This window comes from Osmerus eperlanus, chromosome 8 (genome assembly GCF_963692335.1).
Source record: "Osmerus eperlanus chromosome 8, fOsmEpe2.1, whole genome shotgun sequence".
Taxonomy (NCBI): Eukaryota; Metazoa; Chordata; class Actinopteri; order Osmeriformes; family Osmeridae; genus Osmerus; species Osmerus eperlanus.
This window is the reverse complement of record NC_085025.1, coordinates 7,608,365-7,629,655: the sequence shown is the minus strand read 5'-3', so window position 1 is coordinate 7,629,655 and position 21,291 is coordinate 7,608,365. Positions and strand designations below refer to the sequence as shown.

The 21,291-nt window shown below is 46.9% G+C and overlaps 2 protein-coding genes across 2 annotated transcripts in view; one reads left to right on the top strand and one right to left on the bottom strand.

The window, feature by feature from the left end:
• The window catches only part of sesn1 (sestrin 1), a 36,633-nt gene extending 21,314 nt beyond the window's left edge, over positions 1 to 15,319 (bottom strand). Inside the window, exons 1-2 of the mRNA XM_062466997.1 lie at positions 15,252 to 15,319; positions 14,462 to 14,776 (exon numbers count right to left, since the gene is read on the bottom strand). Of these exons, the coding sequence (XP_062322981.1) occupies positions 14,462 to 14,752 (291 nt within the window). The 5' untranslated portion in view covers positions 14,753 to 14,776; positions 15,252 to 15,319. The remainder of the gene's footprint in view (positions 1 to 14,461; positions 14,777 to 15,251) is intronic.
• A 1,002-nt stretch (positions 15,320 to 16,321) lies between these two features.
• On the top strand, positions 16,322 to 20,116 carry cep57l1 (centrosomal protein 57, like 1). The gene is made up of 11 exons (XM_062468447.1): positions 16,322 to 16,510; positions 16,964 to 17,114; positions 17,315 to 17,494; positions 17,587 to 17,708; positions 17,870 to 17,986; positions 18,134 to 18,211; positions 18,301 to 18,399; positions 18,611 to 18,691; positions 18,824 to 19,083; positions 19,173 to 19,317; positions 19,405 to 20,116. The coding sequence occupies exons 1-11, from the start codon at positions 16,490 to 16,492 to the stop codon at positions 19,627 to 19,629; spliced, it is 1,479 nt and encodes a 492-aa protein (XP_062324431.1). The 5' UTR covers positions 16,322 to 16,489; the 3' UTR covers positions 19,630 to 20,116.
• Positions 20,117 to 21,291: the final 1,175 nt, after the last annotated feature.

Below are 21,291 nucleotides of genomic sequence, written 5' to 3'. Positions count from 1 at the left end.
TTTCCTTCACAATATTCTAGGAGCAGTGTGAGAGAAGAGAATGGCAAGATGAAGGTCTGCTTGTGTGTGTGCGCATGTGTGCATCTGTGTGTGGTTTGGGGTATGTTTGTGTGTGAGGCCCTTTCCCAGTGAGTAGGGGCTGCTTCTATGAAGCAGCTGCACAGGCTACCTGCCAAAACAACCACACCCCCTAACTTCCCCCATCCTCTCTCTCTTCCCCATCCTCTATCTGTCTCTCTCTTCCCCAATTGTCTTTCTCTATCTCTCTCCCACAACCCCTATACCCTCTCTCTCTCTCTCTCTCTCTCTCTCTCTCTCTCTCTCTCTCTCTCTCTCTCTCTCTCTGTCTTGCTCGCTTTCCTGAAGGCCCCAACATTTCCCTTTCTCATGTGCTCCCTCCTTCCAGAAACTGTCGTGTGTTTTATCTATGTCCCCATGGCGACTGAGACCGCAGCCTCTGCTGCCGATCAAGATAATATGAGGTCATCGTTGAAAATGTCCAAAACACAGGGCCATCTGTTAAACAACGGGGAGAACACACACAGAACACACACACACAGACACACACAAACACACACACAGAGAAACACACCAAAACTCACCTTGTTCACAAGACCTAACAGTTAAGGCCAGTTCAATATGTCACAGAAGCGTCATATCCCAGGGGATGTAACCCCCCCACCTCCACCCCTTCCGTACACACACAGGCAAATTCACACACACTCCCATACAAACACACTCCCACATATCCTCAGAGGGTAGGATTGGGTGAGAGAAGGGGTGAGAGGGTAGAAGAGGGTAAGATAGGTCAGGAAAGGAGGAGATAGGATGGGAGTGGGAGTGGAAGGGGTTACTCAAACTACCTTGAGGGTGGCAATGGGGGTCAAAGGTTACATGACTTCATATGAAGAAGACTGCAAACTAACTCTCCAGCTGTGTGTGTTGTGTGTGTGTTGTGTGTGTTTGTGTGTGTTTGTGTGTGTGTGTCCGTCTGTGTCGTCCGACAGTGCCAGAGGAAGAGCCCTGTGGCCCTCGCCCATCTCCCATGCCCCCCAGTTTCCTGAAACCCCCCGCCCTCGTCTCTACCAAGCTAACTGGTCACCAAACCCAGTCTGACCTCTCTTTATCTCTCTCACTGTCTCATCTATCTTCAACTCCCCATGTGTCCTTATCTCACTCTCTGTTTCTCTTTCTCCCTCCACAGCTCTGCCACCTCAGCGTTAGGTTGTTTGGACAGGAAAGCCCACCGCCAACTGCCTACAACAACAACTAGACCTTCATACCAGCTTGCATGAGAGAGAGAGAGAGAGAGAGAGAGAGAGAGAGAGAGAGAGAGAGAGAGAGAGAGAGAGGGGGGGGGGGGGGAAGCAAAGTGAGGGAGAGCCAGACAAAAAAAAAACAGAAAGAGACAGAGAAATAGACAGAAAGGCAAAAGACCAGAGACAAAAAGAGAAGAATAGAGAGAGAGAGAGAGAGAGAGAGAGAGAGAGAGTGACAGAGAGAGGAGAAGGAGAAAGTGCATGACAGATTGGAGCAAGTGATAAAGATGGGAAGAGACATGAAGCCCTATTTAGCTAGTCTGGTCTGAGTATGTAGTTGGGGCAGGTATCCATACAGCTAGGACAGGCCTCCATATCATGGCCTATGTGTGCATGTACAGTAGATGTCACCTTTTCACACAGCTGTGATCATACTGGGACTTCCCCTGCAAGCACAGGCGACACCTAACCCACTCTACCTACTTCCTGTAGGGGTGAACATTGCAGACCCCACTTCCTGTGAAACACACACACTCACGAACACCAATGCCCACACATACACAAATACCCACACATACGTGCGCACACACACACTAACCTTATGCAAACGCTATGTCGAGCATCCCTATGATCTAGTCAGTATAAAGTAGCAGCATTAGTGTGCTACTGGGTGTGTCCCCATCAAAACCCTGCATGGAGGCCAGGACAGTCCACCCCACACACACACACACACCACCACACTTCTGTTACTGCACGGTGCTTTATGTAGCGCAGTTGGACCCAACAGCAACCAAGGAACTGGTTTAAACCAGCAGGGGTCTGTGGGGCACAGTGACAGAGAGGCCCCTGATACACACACACAACCACACAAGCATGCTGACACACATACACTAGTGCCACACACTAAACCACACACATCGCTAGTTATAGTGTTTGCATATAAAAAGACACAAATCATGCCTACAGACACACATGCCAATGCAAAACAAAGTATGCCTTCCTATTCATAAACATGAAAAACTCAGTGAAACTGAAAACACAGTGCAAAAACTGCAAACTCACTGTAAACACACACACATACACACTCACACACATATCACATGCACACACATATGCATCTGAGAGCAATGACAGGAGTTTATAACCACCTGGGTATGTTTCCAATGCCCTGCCTACAATCACCTATACATGAGGCGGTTTAATGTGTGTACGACAGTTTTAGGTCTGTCAAGTGAAGCCGCACAACCTTTGACCTGCGAGGTAAACAGACCTGCAGGTACAGAGAGTTCTCTTTGTTCGGTTCTGCTCAGTCATCAACAGGAGGAGGAGGAGGAAGAGGAGGAGAAGGAGGATGAGGAGAAGTAGGAGGGGTGGGCGGTGTCTAAGGAATGTACAGACCACATGTACACTACTACATGCTCTGATGTCAACCTTCTGGAGACACTGTGTGTGTGTGTGTGTGTGTGCGGGCCAGGAGGGTGCAATGAATAGAGTGTACATGACTCACATTAAACAACTGAGAGCTGAGAGCAATCTTCTGTAGGGTAAGTCTATTCACACACATGCCGGGGATCAGTACAGTAATACTATATACATGTACACACACAATACAAAGACACACACATACACACAATACCGCAAACACGCTAAGCTTCCTATAAGCCTAGTCTAGCACTAACAGTGTTAGTGGAGACTAATCAGTCAGTTTGTTTTCCCCTTACCGCTCCACATCTCTTCATTCCCTTATCTCCATCTCTCTTTCTTTCTCTCAATTTCGGTTTCTTTCCACCATCCCTCTGACACAACAGAGACGTCTTTGTTGGAGAATGCTAACTTTGCCTGGTACGCGGTATGGGAGCAAGCATACCGAACATTTCCATACACAGACATGCACATACACACTCCACAGACTCATTGTACAGACACTATACACACACTACGCGCACACAAACTATATACATGCAGATCTTCGTCCACACCTGCCACTTCAGCAGTGACACCTGGTAAACAGTTTAGACAGAAGGAAGGGGGGGTTGCATAAAGAGGTGTACAGTATGTGTGTGTATGTCTATGTGTGTGTGTATGTCTATGTGTGTGTGTGTGTGTGTGTGTGTGTGTGTGTGTGTGTGTGTGTGTGTGTGTGTGTGTGCGCGTGTGTGTGCGTGTGTGTGTGTGTGTGGAGGTTGGGTATCTAGGTGACGTAAGAGTTATGGCTGAACTTCTCTGGGTCACATGGTGGAAGGGGCCCCATGCTTTATAAAATACAAACACACACACACACAGACACAAACACTAACCTCTAATAACCCTAAACCCCTCCTCCACCGCCAGCCTCCTGGATGTCATAGTTCATAAAATACATACACACCCTCTTCCTCATATGGTATACAGGGATAGGATGACACTGCTGGTATTTTCTTTCATAACCTAGGAATGGGCACATGTGATTGGCCTATACACACTCAAACAAACACACTCATACACATACATGGGAGCTAGTGTCTAAGGAGTAGATGAAGTAGAGAAGGAGAGGACGAGGGAAGAGGGAGAAAGGGGTAGAGGAGAAGAAGAAGAGAGAGGGAAAGGGGGAGAGGAAGAGAGGAAGAGAGGGGGAGAGGAGAAGAAGAAGAGAGGGGGAGAGGTGGAGAGGAAACAGAGAGGCAGTCGAGGGGCCCATAAATACTGCTGACTAAATTAGGCCAAGCTGGTTTAGTTTATAAACACACAAACACACACACACACACACACATTAAAACCCATACAAGAGCACACACACACACAAGGCAAACACACAGCCGGTTTCCTAGAAGTTTTTGAAAAGCATCCAATGGAGGTTTTCCAGAAACTGTCTGTTGCCCCCCCCCCCCCCCCCACAAACCCCAATCCCTCGGTCTCCCTCCAACACAACCCCCCCCCCCCATCCCGTTCTGTTTCCTCCAAAGACCCCCTGACTGTGAGCTATGTTCCCTTCCTGTTGAACACAAACGGAATACAGAGGTGTGTCTCCATATGCCCAATCACAGCTTGCTCAGGCTGTCCTTCTGAGCCAATGGGAGAGACTGGTGGGAGGAGCCACCCTTTCCTTCTGTTGAACGACAGTTGTTGTTTTGCTGCTCTCGCCCTCTCCCTCTCGCCCTCTCACTCCCTCCCTCCCTCTCTCCTTCTCTCTCTCTCCCCCTCGCTCTGTTTCCTACGTCTTCAGAATGATGGATGGAGCCGATAGAGGAGAGGTCAGGACCATTAATGGGCTTTGGAGGCATGCCCACAGTAGGGAGGAGCCTGATCTCATACACACACACAGTTACTGAGTAAGCTGGTTACAGGGTGTGGATGGTCCACAGCGAGGAAAGGACAATCTGTACTGTTTAAATCTGTTCACACCTGATCAACAAGACTCTAGATGCAGCCAACAACAAGTGGAGGGGGGGTGGGGGTTTCACACACACATACAACGTTTAAGACACACACACTCTTAAGTATATACTTATATATCTGTACTGTCATACAGATACAAATTGAACAGCACAAAGGCAGACACACACACACAGAGTTATCTACATACCAATCACAATGTTGGCACAGAGCCCTAAAACAAACTGCCTGGAAGAAAACACAAATATCTCCCCATCTATCCCTCATGTTGAAGAAGAGCATTGCACAACAAACTTGTTTTTCTGTTTGTCTAAAAACCAAGAACTCTCCAAGAACAATCTGGATCTCAGGGTGTGGCATTGTGCTTCAGCAAGTCGCTGGGATCAATCCATGAATAAGATAATGATCTACTAGTGAAGCCAGACCTCCTGGAGGATTATGGGTCCAAGCTCATAACAAGCTGGAGCCGCGGCCTGGGGCCAGGTTGTGTTTCTGAACTTACACGGTTGTCCAATGTGTGTGTGTGCGCGTGTGTGCGTGTGTGCGGGGGGGGGGGTCACAGTATGTTTTGAGGAGCTTCACGTCTGTATGGTCACCTTCACACACACCTGCAGCCTGCACACACACATACACACATACACACAGCAGGTATTTCACAGTCACTCTTTATTTCTGAAACATCCTGCGACCGTGCTGTCTCACCCACCCCCTCCCACACACTCAGTGTTTACCTGGTGACCTGTTTTTCTCCAGTGAGAACTTCACATGTTCAGAACAAGTTCTCAGTTGGTCAGTAGGGCCAGCCCGCATGGAGAAATCACCCAGTCCAGCACACAGCAGCTGTAACTGACACACAGGAGTTCAAACGCAAAACCTAAACCCTCTACGCTACACACACGCCAGTTTGGCACACATTCTGCCTGTCTGACAGAGGTAGCTACTCTACTCTACTCGCTCTACTCATCCTCTCTTTCTAAACCCCCCATCATATATTAACAGGGCAGTGCATTTTTTTTTGGTTAATCAATTCGCTTTACTCCATGAAACCCTCCAATCCAAATTGTCTTTGATGGCGGACAGAGATCCTTTATCCTGAAGGTAAGTGTGGAGAGCCATCACTGACTGATCTGAAGTAGAAGGCTAGCATGTGTGGTAGCCTGCTCCTGGATCAGGCTTGGCAGTGCCGTGCCTCAGTTAGCCAACCTGCCAGCTAACCATCCACCAGTCATCCACCAGTCATTCAACTAGTCAGAAAGCCATCTCACCAGTCTTCCAAACAGCCATTCAACCAGTCAGTGTGCTGCTATTGGGCTGGTCCCATATAAGACTGGATTGATTGAGGTTGGTTGTTTACTGCAACATGCTTGGCATCTTATAGAACGCATAGGAAGGCTGGCACGTTGCCAGAAAATCACAGAAGAAGAAGTTGTTTTTCTCTTTCTACATGCCCCTCTTTTGTTCTCTGTCTCTCCTCCAAGCCTCTCTGACTCTTTCTCTCAATTTCCTTCTTCTGTCTATCTGACTGTCTGCCTTCTTCCTCTCGCTCTCTTCACCAGTAAACATGTCACTGCATAGAAGTCAGTACCCTCTTCTCCCTCTTTCTCTGGTCCAAACCCCACCCTGAATCTTTTCCGTTGGCATTCTTTTTCTCGTTCCCCCTCCTCAATCCGCTCCCTTCCTCTCCTCCCCTTCCACCCTTCTACCCCATCTCCTTCCACTACCTCATCCGCGTTCTATCCTTCCTTCGCTCCTCTTTCCAGCCTATTCTGACGTTCTCCTTTTTATATCTTGTCATTTGCTATAACCTCTCTTTTACCCCTCTCCTCTCCATGACCTACTGTTTCCACCACTCTTCTCTCTCTCTCTCTCTCTCTCTCTCTCTCTCTCTCTCTCTCTCTCTCTCTCTCTCTCTCTCTCTCTCTCTCTTTCTCCCTCTCCCCTTCTCTTTTACTGCCTCCCCCACCCCCCATCCCTCCTCTGCTTCCTCCCCTCCCCATTCGTCTTACTTACGTCTAACAGGCAGCATTGTTTTATGGTTTCCAAACATCTCCTCTTGTTTAGAGCCTTCGGCTGTATGTACACTCTGTCCTCTCAGCTGTACAACTGGAGAAACACAGTTCAGAACTTGGGCAGATCTTATACCTGGTTCTTATCAACAGTAACATAAGCTCTCACACACACACCTTCCAGACTACTTCACAAAGGCCAGCGGTGTACTCACCTCTGCAAGAGGATTTAAGGGGCCGACCTGATGGTTGGTAGGGGTGTGGAGGAGGGTGTAAGCTATGTTCTGATTGTTTACAAGACATAAGAACTGTTTGTATTGTCCTTACCTCAGTGTCACAAACGTCACAACTGTGAGCTTCAATGAGAAAAACCACAGGCTTCAATAGATAACTTCACCTCTGGTGTGACTGGATGGAGACCAATGGGCCTGATGCTGAGTTTAGGGTTGGTGCCAGAGCTGGAGTTGAGTAAGGGCTGGGGCTAGGCCATGAAAAACACCATAGCTAACTTTGTCAAGGCTGCCAATTGCTAAAGGTCAAAGTTTGACTCTAGCTCCTGGGACAGATAACATAGTGTGTCATCATCTGATCCACCTGAAATCTGTCCGACACACACTCCTTCAGGAACACCTGTCATTACTCCATCCTGTACGCATCACTAAAACATGCCAAGCATCCCAGAGAGCACTGGACTGCTTGGTTGTGGTTATCTGGAGTGTGTGTTGGGGGGGGGGGGGGGGGGGTTGTAATACACTGTGTTTAGAAAAGCAAACCCCTAGTTGGTTTAGGACAACCAGTACTGATTATCAGGAGTTAGCTGACACACACACATACACACAAGCCAACATACCAAAATGTCAGTTAGAGATATTTCATACTCACACTGTCAACCCGCATACACACAAACAGACACACACACACATACCAAAAACAAATCTAATAATAAGTTGCCACAGTGTGACTGAGGCAGGGTAATAACACACACTAACAGAACACACACGCACAGGCCCATATGCACAAACAATTCAACATAATCTGACACAAAAACAGCTACTTTTTTGGATTACATTTTTTGTTTTTTCAAGCCTTTACCTTTGTAAAACAAAAGGCTGGTTTGACAAAAGAGGAACTCCATCACTTCCTCCCTGATACATGTGTCTGTTAGTGTGTGTGTCTGCCAGTGTGTGTGTGTGTGTGTGTGTGTGTGTGTGTGTGTATGTGGTATGGTGTCTGTGCACGTGTAAGTGTGTGTGTTCAGTGAATGTGTGTGTGAGTTCTGTGTGCACGTGTGTGTGAGTTACAATAGTGTGTTAATGCCCTGCTTCAGACACACAAGACTCACATGGCGTGTCCAGAGGCCATGACTGTCACCACGCGGGGGATGACACAGGCACACACACACACACACACACACACACTGCTTTTAACTTCAGACAGACATGCAGACCGACACACCAGGGTGTCCCATCCCCTCAGGGGTATTTTGGTACAGTTGGGGTTAGGTTCCCAGGACCCACAACTACAACACCAGCAACAACAATACCCACAGCCACAATCTAAATAAGTACATCTATAGCTGAAGATTAAACAATCAAACATACTGCACTTTCATACTCAGACAAGTAGTTAGCTCTGAAAGTGCAGAGAGGAGTATCAGTTTTGAGTTTGACCCTTAATACCCCCGGTAGGGTCCAGTGCACCAGAGCCATACAGCTATGGGCGAGTTCCTGCCTTAAACTAACACAAGCAAAAATAACACACCACACATAGGCCCACTCTGTACACACACCACAAACACCACACACACACACACACACACACTCACAGACTCTAAACCTGTGCCCTAATATTAGATTCTGGGAGAAACACACGTACACACAGGGACGCACACACAGTGTGTGTCCTGGTCTTGTTGCAGTGGGGAAGTGGGACTGCTGACCTGGGGTCAGAGGTGAGAGACTATGGGAACAAGGGGGGCCTGTGGTGTCAAACTGTCAGCATCATGACAAACTGGCCCCTGCAATATAAACATATACACACACATGCTCTCACACATATGCATACACTCTCATACACACACATAGACACACACTGCCTGGGACAATACACCGGAGGAAAACACACAATACCCCCAACCACTCTACAGGGAGGCTGAAACAATACCACACACACACAGACATCTTTATACTGTACACACACAAAAACACACAGGGACATTCTAGATACACATACACACACAGCCAGAGACACACACCAACACATACACAAATACACGGACAACTAGAGTTACACACAAATACACGTACACACAGACAAAACATGCACAAAGACACACACAAAGCTAGAAACACACACCCAAGAGACTCACACAAACTCACACACAGCCAGAAACAAACAACCAAAAAACACCAAATTGGATGTTAGCCCATGTATTAGGGCAACAGGAGGAAGAAAATACCAACCATGCGCAGGTCATTGCATGCATGTAAGACTCCAGCATGGAAAATTCCAGCCCTCCAGAGGAGGCCGTTGCAGAGAGGATTACCTGTGGAGGTTTGGTGCCCTCTAGTGTTCACCCCTACACACTGCTGAGTGTTTATCCTGTACACCTAATGACAGTACAACCAACACTAAATCATCTCTATTGTCTTCTGTTCTGTTTAAAGGAAAGTGAAGATAGAGGTGCAAAGGTTCAAGCCAAAATGTGCTTTCCATTTGAACTCACACCATCACTTGCCAGTGATCCCACCACGCATTCAATCAAATGAATCAACGTTTTTTGATGGTTATGCGTGTGGGATGGGTGTGTGTGTGTGTTAGTATGTATGGAATGGTTGGCAGTGCGGATTTCGAGAGGCCAACAGCATGTCTGTGTGTGTGTGTGTATTCTATCCATCCGTGGTCCAGTCTCATCAGTATGCATGTCTATCCCTCTCTGGGTCTGCTTCTCATTCCACAAACACTTCCCTGGGGCCCGTTCTTCTCCTCCTCCTCTCTCTTGCTCTTTACCCCCCCCCCTCCCCAACCAACCCCCACCACTCTTTCCCCTCACTCGCTCCCTCTATTGCCCCAATCTCTTTAACCCCCCGTCAACCTGTTTTTCGATCCTTTCTCTCTCTACCTCTCTCAAACTCTTATTTCTTTCTCCCTCCCAGTCTCCTCCCTTTTTTTGAATCTCTATCTATCTACCTACTCTCTGTTCTCCCCCTTGCTTTTTTCCTCTTTATTATCTGTCCCGTCACTCTCTCTCGATCCTCCACCCATTTCCCTCCCCGTCTCTCTCCTTTCTTGCCCCCTCTCCGCTTCTCCTCCTCTCTCTCCAGACTGCAGTAGAAGGGAGCTGGTACTTTTCCACTGCAGGCTCCTTTTCTCCCTCTCTCTTTATGGCCCCCCTTTTGCATCCCTGACATTTACGGCTTTGCTCCATCCATCCTGCTCGGTCTGACCATCCTCCCTCCCTCCGTCCTTCATATTTCCTTTCTCTTTCCTTCTTTCAATCTCTGAATACCTCTGACCATCACAGGCCTGGAACAGCCCTGTTGTAACCATGCCAACAGGCCATCCCATCATGCCCCTCATGCCCCTGGCACCGTGGCAACTGCCCCTACAACTGCAAAAGCCTATTCCCTCTCTTCATCCTGTCTTCCCTCTCTCTCCCACTCTTCCCTTCATACCGGGATGAAAAGATTTTTGGCTTTCCAGAACTATTATGATGGAGGCAGCAGAGAGAGTGGGTTGGAGATATCCTGAATGCATGTTTTAAGTGCTAAGGCACCCTTAAGGAGAAGACAAATCAATAATATCTGTCTCAAACAAGCCTACAGCATGGGTGTCATGGTGTATTGTGTTGGTATGAGCCAGAGCTTAGAGGTAAAGACATATCAAAGCCTGGCCTAACAACCGCAGCCATTCATTACAAACCACAAGCTTTCCCATGAACAGAGACTCAATGTGAAAGTCTCCATTATTTAAACATGTTGAGACAATATCTTTTCACAAGCCTTTGCAAGAGGCACTGTATGCATAGCTTGAAATATATAGAATAGAACAATGTAAAGTAATATATGCATAGTTTTAACCAAAAAAAAGAAGGAAAAAAAAGAAATGTCCGTACAAATGTATAACATAATATTAATAATCATATAGATTATTCTAGAAACCCATAAATCCCTCTACCCCAAACCCCTCTGCCTGCCTTCCCTCCTTCCCTCTCTACCCTCCCTCCTGCCTGGCAGCTGTGAATCCAGGGCTTTATTTCTCTATCTCACCCCTCCATCCACGGAGCATCGCTCTCTCGCTGTGTGGTTACTGTGCCAAAGGTCGTGGGGCTGGGCTGGCTGGCTGGCTGAACTAGATGGTTGACTGGAGGTGCTTGCTGGCTGTCTGGCCGGCTGATTTAACAGCTGGTTATGAGTCTGGTTTGGGAGTATGGTTGACTGGCTAGTTGACTGGCTGGCCTGTAATCTGACTGGCTGGTTGACTGTAATCTGACTGGCTGGTTGACTGTAGTCTGGGCTGGCTGGCTAGATGTTGCTGCACCCTCTTGTTTTCACCCTTCCATGTAATTTGCCTGACCTGGTTTGAGCTTTGCCAGTAGTGATAATCCAGCAAACCACCCCAGACTCCCTCTCCCTCTCCTCTCTTTTCCTCACGTTCTCACCCTCTCCCTCTCTTTGTTTCTCTCACTTCCTCTGTCATATAGTCCTGCTGTTTTTCTCCCTCTCTGTCTACCCATATTTATATTCCTCTCTCTCCCCCCTCTTTCTATCCCTCTTTTTTTCCTTCTCTATTGATACCATAAGCAAGAGTAGGAGAAACACACAATAATGAAACACAAACATGCGCACACACATAAAACACACACACACTAAACAAAGGATCAGGAGTAAAGTTCTGCCACCATTATTACACTGAAACAAACTCAGATTCTATGAACTGATCTCAGTTCAACTTGAAGAGACCAAGCCTTCTCAGAAAGCTGCAGCAGAGAGCAGAGCATCTGTCCACAGTTCTCTCTTTTGGAACAAACAAAACAAAGACCATAATAGCTCACACACTCCTCTTCGAATTCTAATCTCCTATCCATGTCACCCCTGTTCTGTGCATCTCCTGGGTGCTGTCTATACTCTAGTCGGACAAAAAAAGACCTTCTGTCTCATTAAAAACACACTTCCCTCCATCCAAAAACAAAACCACAACAACAAAGAGGAAGCACCCCTAGACCCACCTAGTTTCCTAAGGAGGGGGGCTGGTCTGTTTGTGGGTCAATGCCACACATTTAATTAATCACACTCTAGTGTTTATGACCATAGCTGCAGAGCCCAGTTGAACAAACATAATGATCTAATAAGTATGTGTAAAAAATGAAAGGTATCATGGGGCTCTGAACTTCCTGCATCCACTTCCACTTGAACCTGGGCAAGAGCTGCTCGATTCAGACGAGGATAGTCTGAAAGCTATTTGGAAAGCTATACCTATTCGGGTGCCAAGGGATTACACAGGAAAAGAAGCCTGGGGTTCTATCTCTTTCTCTTCCCTTTGGCCTGTTGTGGTTTCAACAGTGAGGTCTGTTTTGTTGCTGATCACCCACATCTTCTGCAAACACAGAACAAAACCCAGGCTCACTACTCAACATCAAAACAGTGAGAAGCTGGTCTTGTTTTGCTTCTTGTTCAGGTTAGGACTGGAGGGCTAGCCTACAATGGTGTTATTAGGCCTACATAACCCAGAGAAACAGCCTCCTGTCTGTGTCCAGCAGGCCAGCACTGAGAGCCTTTCATCCCACAAGGCCAGCGAACACAGCAACCACAGACAAGCAGCCAATTTAGTCTGCCCACCCCTTTCATAGACTCAGAACAAATACTTACTATTGTTTGTGTGCGTTAAAAGTCTGAGTTGGTGTGTGTGTCTGTGTGTGTTAGAGAGCATGTGTGTGTGTAAGAGTGTACGTGTGTTTATGAGAGTGATCGTGGTCGTGAGAGAGTGTGTGTGTCTGTGTTTGTGAAAGAAAGAGAGAGTGTGTGCGTGCATGCATGCATGCACTGCACTCCAACATACATTGAGTCAACAGGTTTCAATGAGACTCCCTGTTCAAACGAGCCCTTGGTGACCTTATGGCGGAATCTGCTTATGTTGACCAGGCCCGCTGAACTGCATAGCTAAGCAGTTTTGCCCCCAGAGTGCTAACCCCAGTGTTGTGGGAACTCAACCCCTCCGCCCCCCCCCCCCCCACCACCACCATAATGCCCCCTCCCCAATGGACCTTTTATAGACCTGCCCCCCTTCACCCCTTCACCTCTAGCCCTCTTCGACCCTGGGGGAACACAACACCACACTCGCCCCAGCACTGCGACCCTCAGTGCTGCTTGCCCTACATACCCAGTCAAGGCAGTTGGAGAAGGGGGTGGGGCGGGGGAGCTGGGAGAGGGGGTTGAAAAACAAACAACTGCAGTATGACATTGTTTTGTGTTCCCTTTGCAAGAAATGATAGCGAGATTGATGGTGTGCCAGGAGATAACAGGAGATAATAGGAGATAACAGGAGCTAAGCGTGGAAGCTGCCATGATGCACCATGCATGCTCCTCATGCACTCTACTCAACCACAGCATACCATGTTTGTCATGTCATCATATTTGTTACATCCAAATCCTCTTTTTAAGGCACAGAACAAACATTTATGAAGGTATACACACAGCCTTGTTATCTGGTCTTTGCATGTTAAAAACAGGCGGCACATAACATGATGGGAGTTGACAGTCTACATACTGTTAACTATTCCCCCCCATCATTCGCTGACAAGGAGAGATATAAGGAGAAAAGGAGGGGTGAAACCGTGGGACTGGAGAGCCGACTCATAAATGCAGCCTTGGCAGGCCATCCAAATACAGCTTAGCACAATGTGGAAATACCAGACGATGTACCCACCACCCCAGTGCAACACAGTATAAACCACTGTCTCTCTCTCTCTGCCTCTCTCTCTGTCTTCCTCTTTCTATATATTTCTTTCTCTTTTTTTCTCTCTCTCTCTCTCTCTCTCTCTCTCTCTCTCTCTCTCTCTCTCTCTCTCTCTCTCTCTCTCTCTCTCTCTCTCACTCACTCTTTTCCCCTCTCTCCCTCTCTCTTTCCTCGTACAGTACAGTACACTTCCGTATAATCCCAACTCTAAACAGTCTTTAGCCTCTGGATAACCTGTCATCTGCAGCAGCAGTTTCTTGTTTGGGATTCAGACAATGCGTATAGCAGGGAGAGGATACAAGGCCTGCTCAGCACACTGGCTCTCTAGCTCTGTGTAGGATAACGTGCTGTAACTACCCCTGAAACCTGTCATGATACCAGCTTCTTATGACTCCAGCCGTGGTGCACCTCTGATTAGTCTGTAATTGTACGCTTTAAGATATCATTGGGTGAACCTTAATAGTGACGGAATGTTCATAATGTTCTGTTTCTTCATCACAGTGTACAGGCCTGCTCATTAATCTTCACCTATCAGATGGCTTGATGCCCCTCTTGTCAGTAGTGATACGTTGCCAGAGCACACATGTAATAATGCAACAATCTGAGGGTAATAACAGTGCATTATTGAAAGACTGTAAGCTTATTACACACAAGGAGAACAATTACCATGTTGCCTCGGCTAAATGGTTTGTATCCAGCTGATAAAATCCAACGCCTGGTAAATGCTCACTTAACCATTGTTCCACATCCACATAAAAAGCACATAGGCTTTTATGACATGTAGAGCACTTCTGGGAGATAAATAATAAGTACCAGGAAAAAACTTGAGGGTCACACAGTGACTTGCGCTCAAGGTGCTATAGGTCCTACCTGTACACTCTGCAGAAGCCACAGACAACGCTCTTTAACATCAACGAAGGGGCAACGCTTGGATAGCATGAGGAGACGGGCCAAGACGTCGTTCAAGTCGCTCGTAGTCTGCCCGGTCCCGGCGGGGGTCGAGGGTTCGGAAACTGGCATCGGACCGATGTTCTCCACTTTCCGCATCACCTCCTGACGTATGTGCTCCATCGCCGCGTCCCTGGAGCTAGCGTCGCGGCTGCCGAGCGCATCCCATCTTCCCGCGGCTTCCTGGTCCTCTTGATCGTCCATCATATTCATATTCTAGTAATTCCTCCTGTTGGGCTAATAGAAAGAACAACACACTGAGCAAAATTAAGACAAATGTTCCCCGTTCATGAGCATAGGCTATAACAGAGGTTGTTTAGCAAACTAACAGTAGGCTAAGGCAGTTGTGCACTCATGGTGTAGGACAATAAGTCAACTTTCCACAAACGTTTGTTAAGCTTGTTTATTGTGACAATGATCATGGCAATGTTGCACTTTGTGTTTGTGTCATTCTCCATTTCAGGAAAGCATGTTCCAGGTCCAGGGAGGGCACTGCCTATTTGCATAGCTGCAATAAACACCCCGCTACCAAAACAAGTACAGTACATACAGTCTATATTGCATTTTTCTAATTCTTTCTGACTCAGTCAAACCTTAAACCATTCAAAGGTGACAAGCGATAAGAATATATAACTATTGCCACAGGAATCAGTCCATACACACATATATGAGGATAACTGAGAAACAAAAAGTGCCATTGAAAAATTCTTACTTTATTCGCATTATTTAGATCGGTAAGTCTTGCAGCCGTGGGACGTCTTCGCTCTGCATCGAATAACCCGAAACAGAATTTCTACACAGTGGACTTGGGTTGACATTGATTGACAAAGTAAGCGTCCAATCGGCAGACAAATACGACAGCGTATGCGGAGTTTATGTAGATCTTGACCAATGAGCGTTGTACAAGGCGTTCCTCATAGTGTAGCAAAGGGTCCATGGGAGTTTGATTCTTTCAAAAAACGCTCGACCGTTCAATAGCTAATTAAATGTGACGGTTTAAAACTACAATTCCCGGTTGTGCTGGCAAAATGTTCGGGAGTCGGTGCCCCCCCTCTCCTTCTTGTTTATCAGAAAACATCCTTGCACATTCGTTAAAAAATAAATTGATATTTGCAAACAAAGACAAGGGGTGAAATGTTAGGAGATGAATGAAATTTTAACAGTTTAGAGGCAGAGAGCAATAGAATATCAAACACTAGTGATAATGACAGTTTTTGGACAAATGTCATCATTCCATAATTGTATTACACAGTTTGGTCGTGCATGCATATTTGGTTGATAAAGAGGATGATGCTATTTTGATGAGGAGGAAAATGTTGGCTAGGGGTCCATGCAGTACAAAACAGCAGTCTGTCCTGTCAAGCAGCAGTCACATGCCCTAGACTTGAATGAAGCTCCTGATGGAAGATTGCTTCTTTTTATACATTGCTGACTCATGGTATTTATTATCCACACCATACTTCTTAAGCAGTTGTGTTGTGATCACCGTGCTGACACATACACACAAAAAGACACAGACACACACCTGATTCTTGAGTAGGCTAAACCAAGGGAAATGTGTTTGTGAAATAACTTTTCATGTCGTCTAAGGGACTTAATTAGTCTTCACACTGTTACTTGGTTTAACTATACATAGCTCAAATATCAGTGTGTGTGTGTGTGTTTGTGCAGTGGGATTGGGGGGCGTACGTGTGAAAAATGTTACACAACTGAAATATATGACTTCAATCCCTCAACGCGCTAGTGCGCAGGCGGAACCAGGGAGCGGTAAAGGAAACGCGGTGGAGGGAAATTTAAAAGTGAGAACCTGCTGACAACTGAGAAGCTAGCAGAACTCTTGGCACCCTACAGTAGGCAAGATGCCTGGTTAGCTAACTAACTGGCTAAGCATTAGATTTGTTTTTGTGATTTCAAAAGTTTCTTGGTTTTCATCTTCAACCGTACAGCCTTATGGAGTTTTATCAAGATCAGGTTAGAAAGATATTCTAGCAACTTTGTTAATACTAAAGTTATTACCTAACTAGCTAAAATAGCGAACTTGATGGCCTTTGTGTTAGCTAACGTTTTATGTCATGTCGTTGGGGTTAGTTCTACTAGTGCAGTAACATTACAATACATACGTCAAAGGTTTTGCTAGATAAAACAATTAATTTGTTTTGCTTGTGGCTTGTGTTCCTGGAACGTTCGTTGTGTGTTTCCAAGCTTTTTTTCAAACAGTGTCGACACATGTCCAGCTAGCTATATAACTAGATAGCTAGCTTTAGCACGCTTTTCGTTAGTTTAGTTTCTGTAGTCCCACACTACCAGAGCTAATGGTGTGATGTTGTCATTTCGTTCATTATAACTGTGGTGAATTCATTGTGTAATTTTGAGGTAGGCTAGTTCGATGTTATTCTACAAGTCCACTGTCTCAATCCGTTCTAGGTTCTCGACTCTCCATCCAAAAACAGTTACATCGGGAGTTACTACAAGCCCCCGGACAGGATTCTTCCTCCCTCACGTGTGCAGGGACCTCCTGCTCCCCATCCCAACAACATGAACCGGGACCGCACTACACCTGATGCTGGCAGTAAAGGTAAATAATAAAAATCCAGAAATAGTTCAACCTTTTTCATCGTCCTTAATGTCATAGTCAATAATATCATAATCCTCCATGACTTGCACATACAAACCAAGCTTTTGAGTAATATCTGACAACAAATATAAAACCATTTTGATGCTGTGGTTTCTGTCTGCTCTTTGAAGATTAACAGTGTTGTATCATGTATCCTGCAGCTGTCATCACTGCTCTCAAGACCCTTCAGGAAAAGATCCAGCGCCTGGAACTGGAGAGGAAGCAGGCTGAGAGGAACGTCATGCAGTTCTCCCAGGCTGCCCACAGCTATGAGAGCTCCAGCACCGTGCAGAAGCAGCCTCCTCACAGCTCTGCAGGGGCTGACGTCTCCAGGAAGAAAGGTAGCTGAACGGACAGGAGCCCAAGTGGGATCTCTGATTCCCGGTCCATCTGGTATTTTAGAGGTCCAATCGTTTGTGTGTGTGTGTGACAGAACTGGTGGGCCAGCTGCAGTCAGCTGAGGCCCGCTGTAAGCTCCTGGAGAAGCAGCTGGACTTTATGAGAAAGATGGTGGAGAACGCCGAGAAGGACAAAAGCGCTCTGACTGAGAAACAGGTGATTTTCTCTTCCTTGTCTGCGCCGCCCCTCCCACTCAGCCGGCTTGAGATCAGAGACCGGAGAAGACAAAGCCGGCACTTGTTGAACTTGACAGAAAATGCTTCCAGTCTTTTGACTTGTGTGGAGCCTCCTCATGTGTGTCTTTGTCCCACCGGCAGGCCTCCCTCCAGAGGCAGTGGAAGCAGAGCAGCCCGGAGGACCACCTCCAGCTGGAGAAGCTGGAGATGCTGGAAAGGGAGTGTCTGAAACTGAACAAGACTCAGTCCGTGGCTGCAGTGAGTGAGCTTCTCCGACACAACCAGAAACCACCTGCCTCCTCCTTTCTTTCAAGTGTTGTTTGCCTGGAACTTGTGTCGACCCGTCATCGTGCTGGAGAATGTCAGGCTATCTTAGTTATCCTGTTCCTCTCTCCTTTTCCTCAGAGGAAGATTGAGCTGATGGAACAGAAACTGCTGGCAGAGGAACATGAACGCAAACTAGTAAAGGAGAAAGCAGATGAGGTATCTATAACCTGTCATTCTCACACACGCTCGGTAACTGTGGGGAGTCTGTCCTGTAACTCGGCCATTGGTGCTGTTTTTGTCCCTAGCTGCAGAGGGAGCTGGAGAGCAACCTCCGTCTGTGTCCCTCGGTCTTTGAGGAGGTCAAACCAAAGAAGAAGAAGAAGAAATCTAAGACAACCTCCAGCGTACGTCCACTGCTAAACATCCCGTTGACAAAAACTGATGGATTATTATGGATATGTACTGAATGTTTTTGCAATATAAGACACGATGATGGCAATGGCAGGGACATATTACACAAAAAGAAAGGCATGAAAGATAAACCAAAACTGTGAGGAATCTACATGCACTCTTGCCATTCAACATGACTCTGTTGTCTTGACATGTCTCCCTCAGAAAAGCAGCTCCACGAGACAGGATGCCATAGCGCCACCAGGTGTCCCAAAGGCCAAACTGCTGCCCTTCGTAGCTGGGACGGTGAGCCTGAGCTTCACCTAGGTTCACTATATTACGTCCCATGAGCCTTTGAATATGTTCTGGAGGTCAATTACTTCCTGACACATCTCTCTGTAACTGACTTGCATTACATAACCCTAACCCCCATTTCAGTCGACCAGCCCCAGCCACTCGGTGCACGCCAACATGCAGAGTGTTCTCCACATGATGAAGCACCACCAGCCCCAGCTGTGCGAGAGGGTGCGCTCCGTGCGCAGGTCCGGCTGTGCGGCCAGGAGGGCGCTCCACAAGCCCCTGGGCTCCTCCCCCTCTCCCCCCAGCCAGGACCCTGGGCCTGGACACGCAGCTCCCTCCCTGGGCTCCCTCTCAGACCTGCTGCTGGCCTTACAGGATGAACTAGGACAGATGAGCTTGTAAGTACACCTCAGGGCATCTACATAGCCCCTAGTACCACATGCGAATACTGTGCACACGTTGTAATGTGTCTGCGTGGGTCTGCCAGTGAGCACCAGGACCTGGTTCGTCAGATAGATGGGGCGCACAGGCTGGAACTGAGGGAGGACCTGGAGAGAGAGCTGGAGCTGCTGGTGAAAAGGATGGAGGAGAAGGGAGCCCAGATCAGCAAGCTGCGCAAACACCAGGATACCGTATGTACCGCACACGCACAATAGGAAGACTATGAAGATCATAGGAAGATAACCAAATAAACAATATTTTCTCCTGTCTTCTCCCAGGTCCACAAGCTCACACAGAACAAGCCCCAGAATGCTCCGCGCCGGCCTGCGACCAGTGAGGACGGCAGGACTAAGGGAGGGGTTGGGGGCGGAGCTCCGGCGCCCTCCCCTGTCAAGGCAGCGTCTAGACGGGAGGGGGCGAATCAGGAGAACCTGCGGCTCCTCAGAGAGACCCAGAGATTCTGCACCAGTCTGAGGAAGGATGATGTCCGCTGGGAGTCGTAGACCCTGCATTAGCTCTCCACACACCTCGTCCTCCTTCCTCATCCCCTGCACCTTGAGGTGGGCTCTGAAATAAAGTGGTAGCCAGGGTGGAAAGATGGAATTGTCTACGCAGCTGTCTGTCACTCAGTCATGTTGGAGCAGAGATGTGGTCCTGCATTGACCATATAAAGAGGTTGAACCATAGTTGTGATTCTTTGTAAAGGATCAACTCTTTGACCGGTTGGCTGGGAAGGACCCTTTTAGCACTCTGTCATACTCTGTACTTCGCCAAACTACGATATATATTTTATATTTATATATATATTTTTTTTTTAAGCTGAATATGACAAATGAATGTATGATGTTTGAAGTCAAATCATTTGCTGTAGAGGATTCTGTCCATTTCCTATGTGTTTATATGTCTATTTTCTGTGTGCTTTTATAATGTTGGTATTTAATTTTGATTGAACATGCACAGATATCATATAAAATAAATGCGATTTGAGTCAATTAACGTATTGTTTCATATGTTTTGGGCTAATACCAAACTCTGATGAATGTGAATGTGTACACCCTCTTTCTCCACATATGTGAAGCCTCTCTGAAGGCTCACCATGTGACCAGGCCGGATGACTGCCAGGTTAGCACGGTTAGGCTCTGGACCTGAGCATGTGACTGAGCTTGCTGTGACTCCCCAAGTACAGTAAATGTATGATCCAATACTCTCACCACGACACTAGGTGGCAGTAGTTAGCTAGGAAGGTTACTTCAGTGCTCTTTTAGTCAGGTTTTTATATGATCTTGTATTTTTATTGCATGTAAATATAAATGTTCATATTCATAGAAAATTACAATAGAAGATGGCTGCAAAGACATGATTCTATCTCTGTCCACATTGATTAACAGCAGTAGGTAACTATCAGCAAAGCCTCCACTCGTTATCGGTCACACTTGACACATCTAGACAACTTGCTCTATAACAAGGAAAACATTGTATGGCTGTGCGACCCCCTTATCACACTGAGGCTTGCAGGTGTAGGACAGCATCCGTTGGAGCTTGTGTCAACATCAACAGATGGCCGACCGCAGCAGCAGATAAACTAAAGTCTGACCACAAGAGTGTTGCACAGAAAGCACCGGGAAAACTACACAACCACAGCAGGGAGAGACTGCTTCTTACCTTTTATAAGGTTGGAACATATCCAACTGCTGACTCATTGTTTGCATTCAAGTGTGTTTGGTTAGAGCAGGAGAAAGTGAAATATGTCAAATTGTATACAAGGTCAAGACAGCAGGACTGACTGGACTGGCTTCCTGACTCATCATGGGGGTACATCAGATGACACACACACACACATTTTCATGGCCAGTTTGTTTCACTTCCATAACCCTCGGCCATCTGATACAGGCTCCTTGGCCATTAGATACAGGTTAGGGTGTCCTGTGAAATTTGGACCTCACTGTGTTAGAAAGAGATAGTGAATGGCCGAAAAGAGGAGTACGGGGGGAAAAAAATCACTGAATCCATTGCTTTGTCTTGTTCTGGTTCATTAGATTAGTGAAGGGGAGCTGGGCGGAGAAAATCCTGTTAACCCAGAGGAGCTCCAGACTCTACTCTTTGCCTCCCTCTTTCTCTCCTCAGGATTCCACATCTCACTCATTTACCTCAAACCCATATGTCTC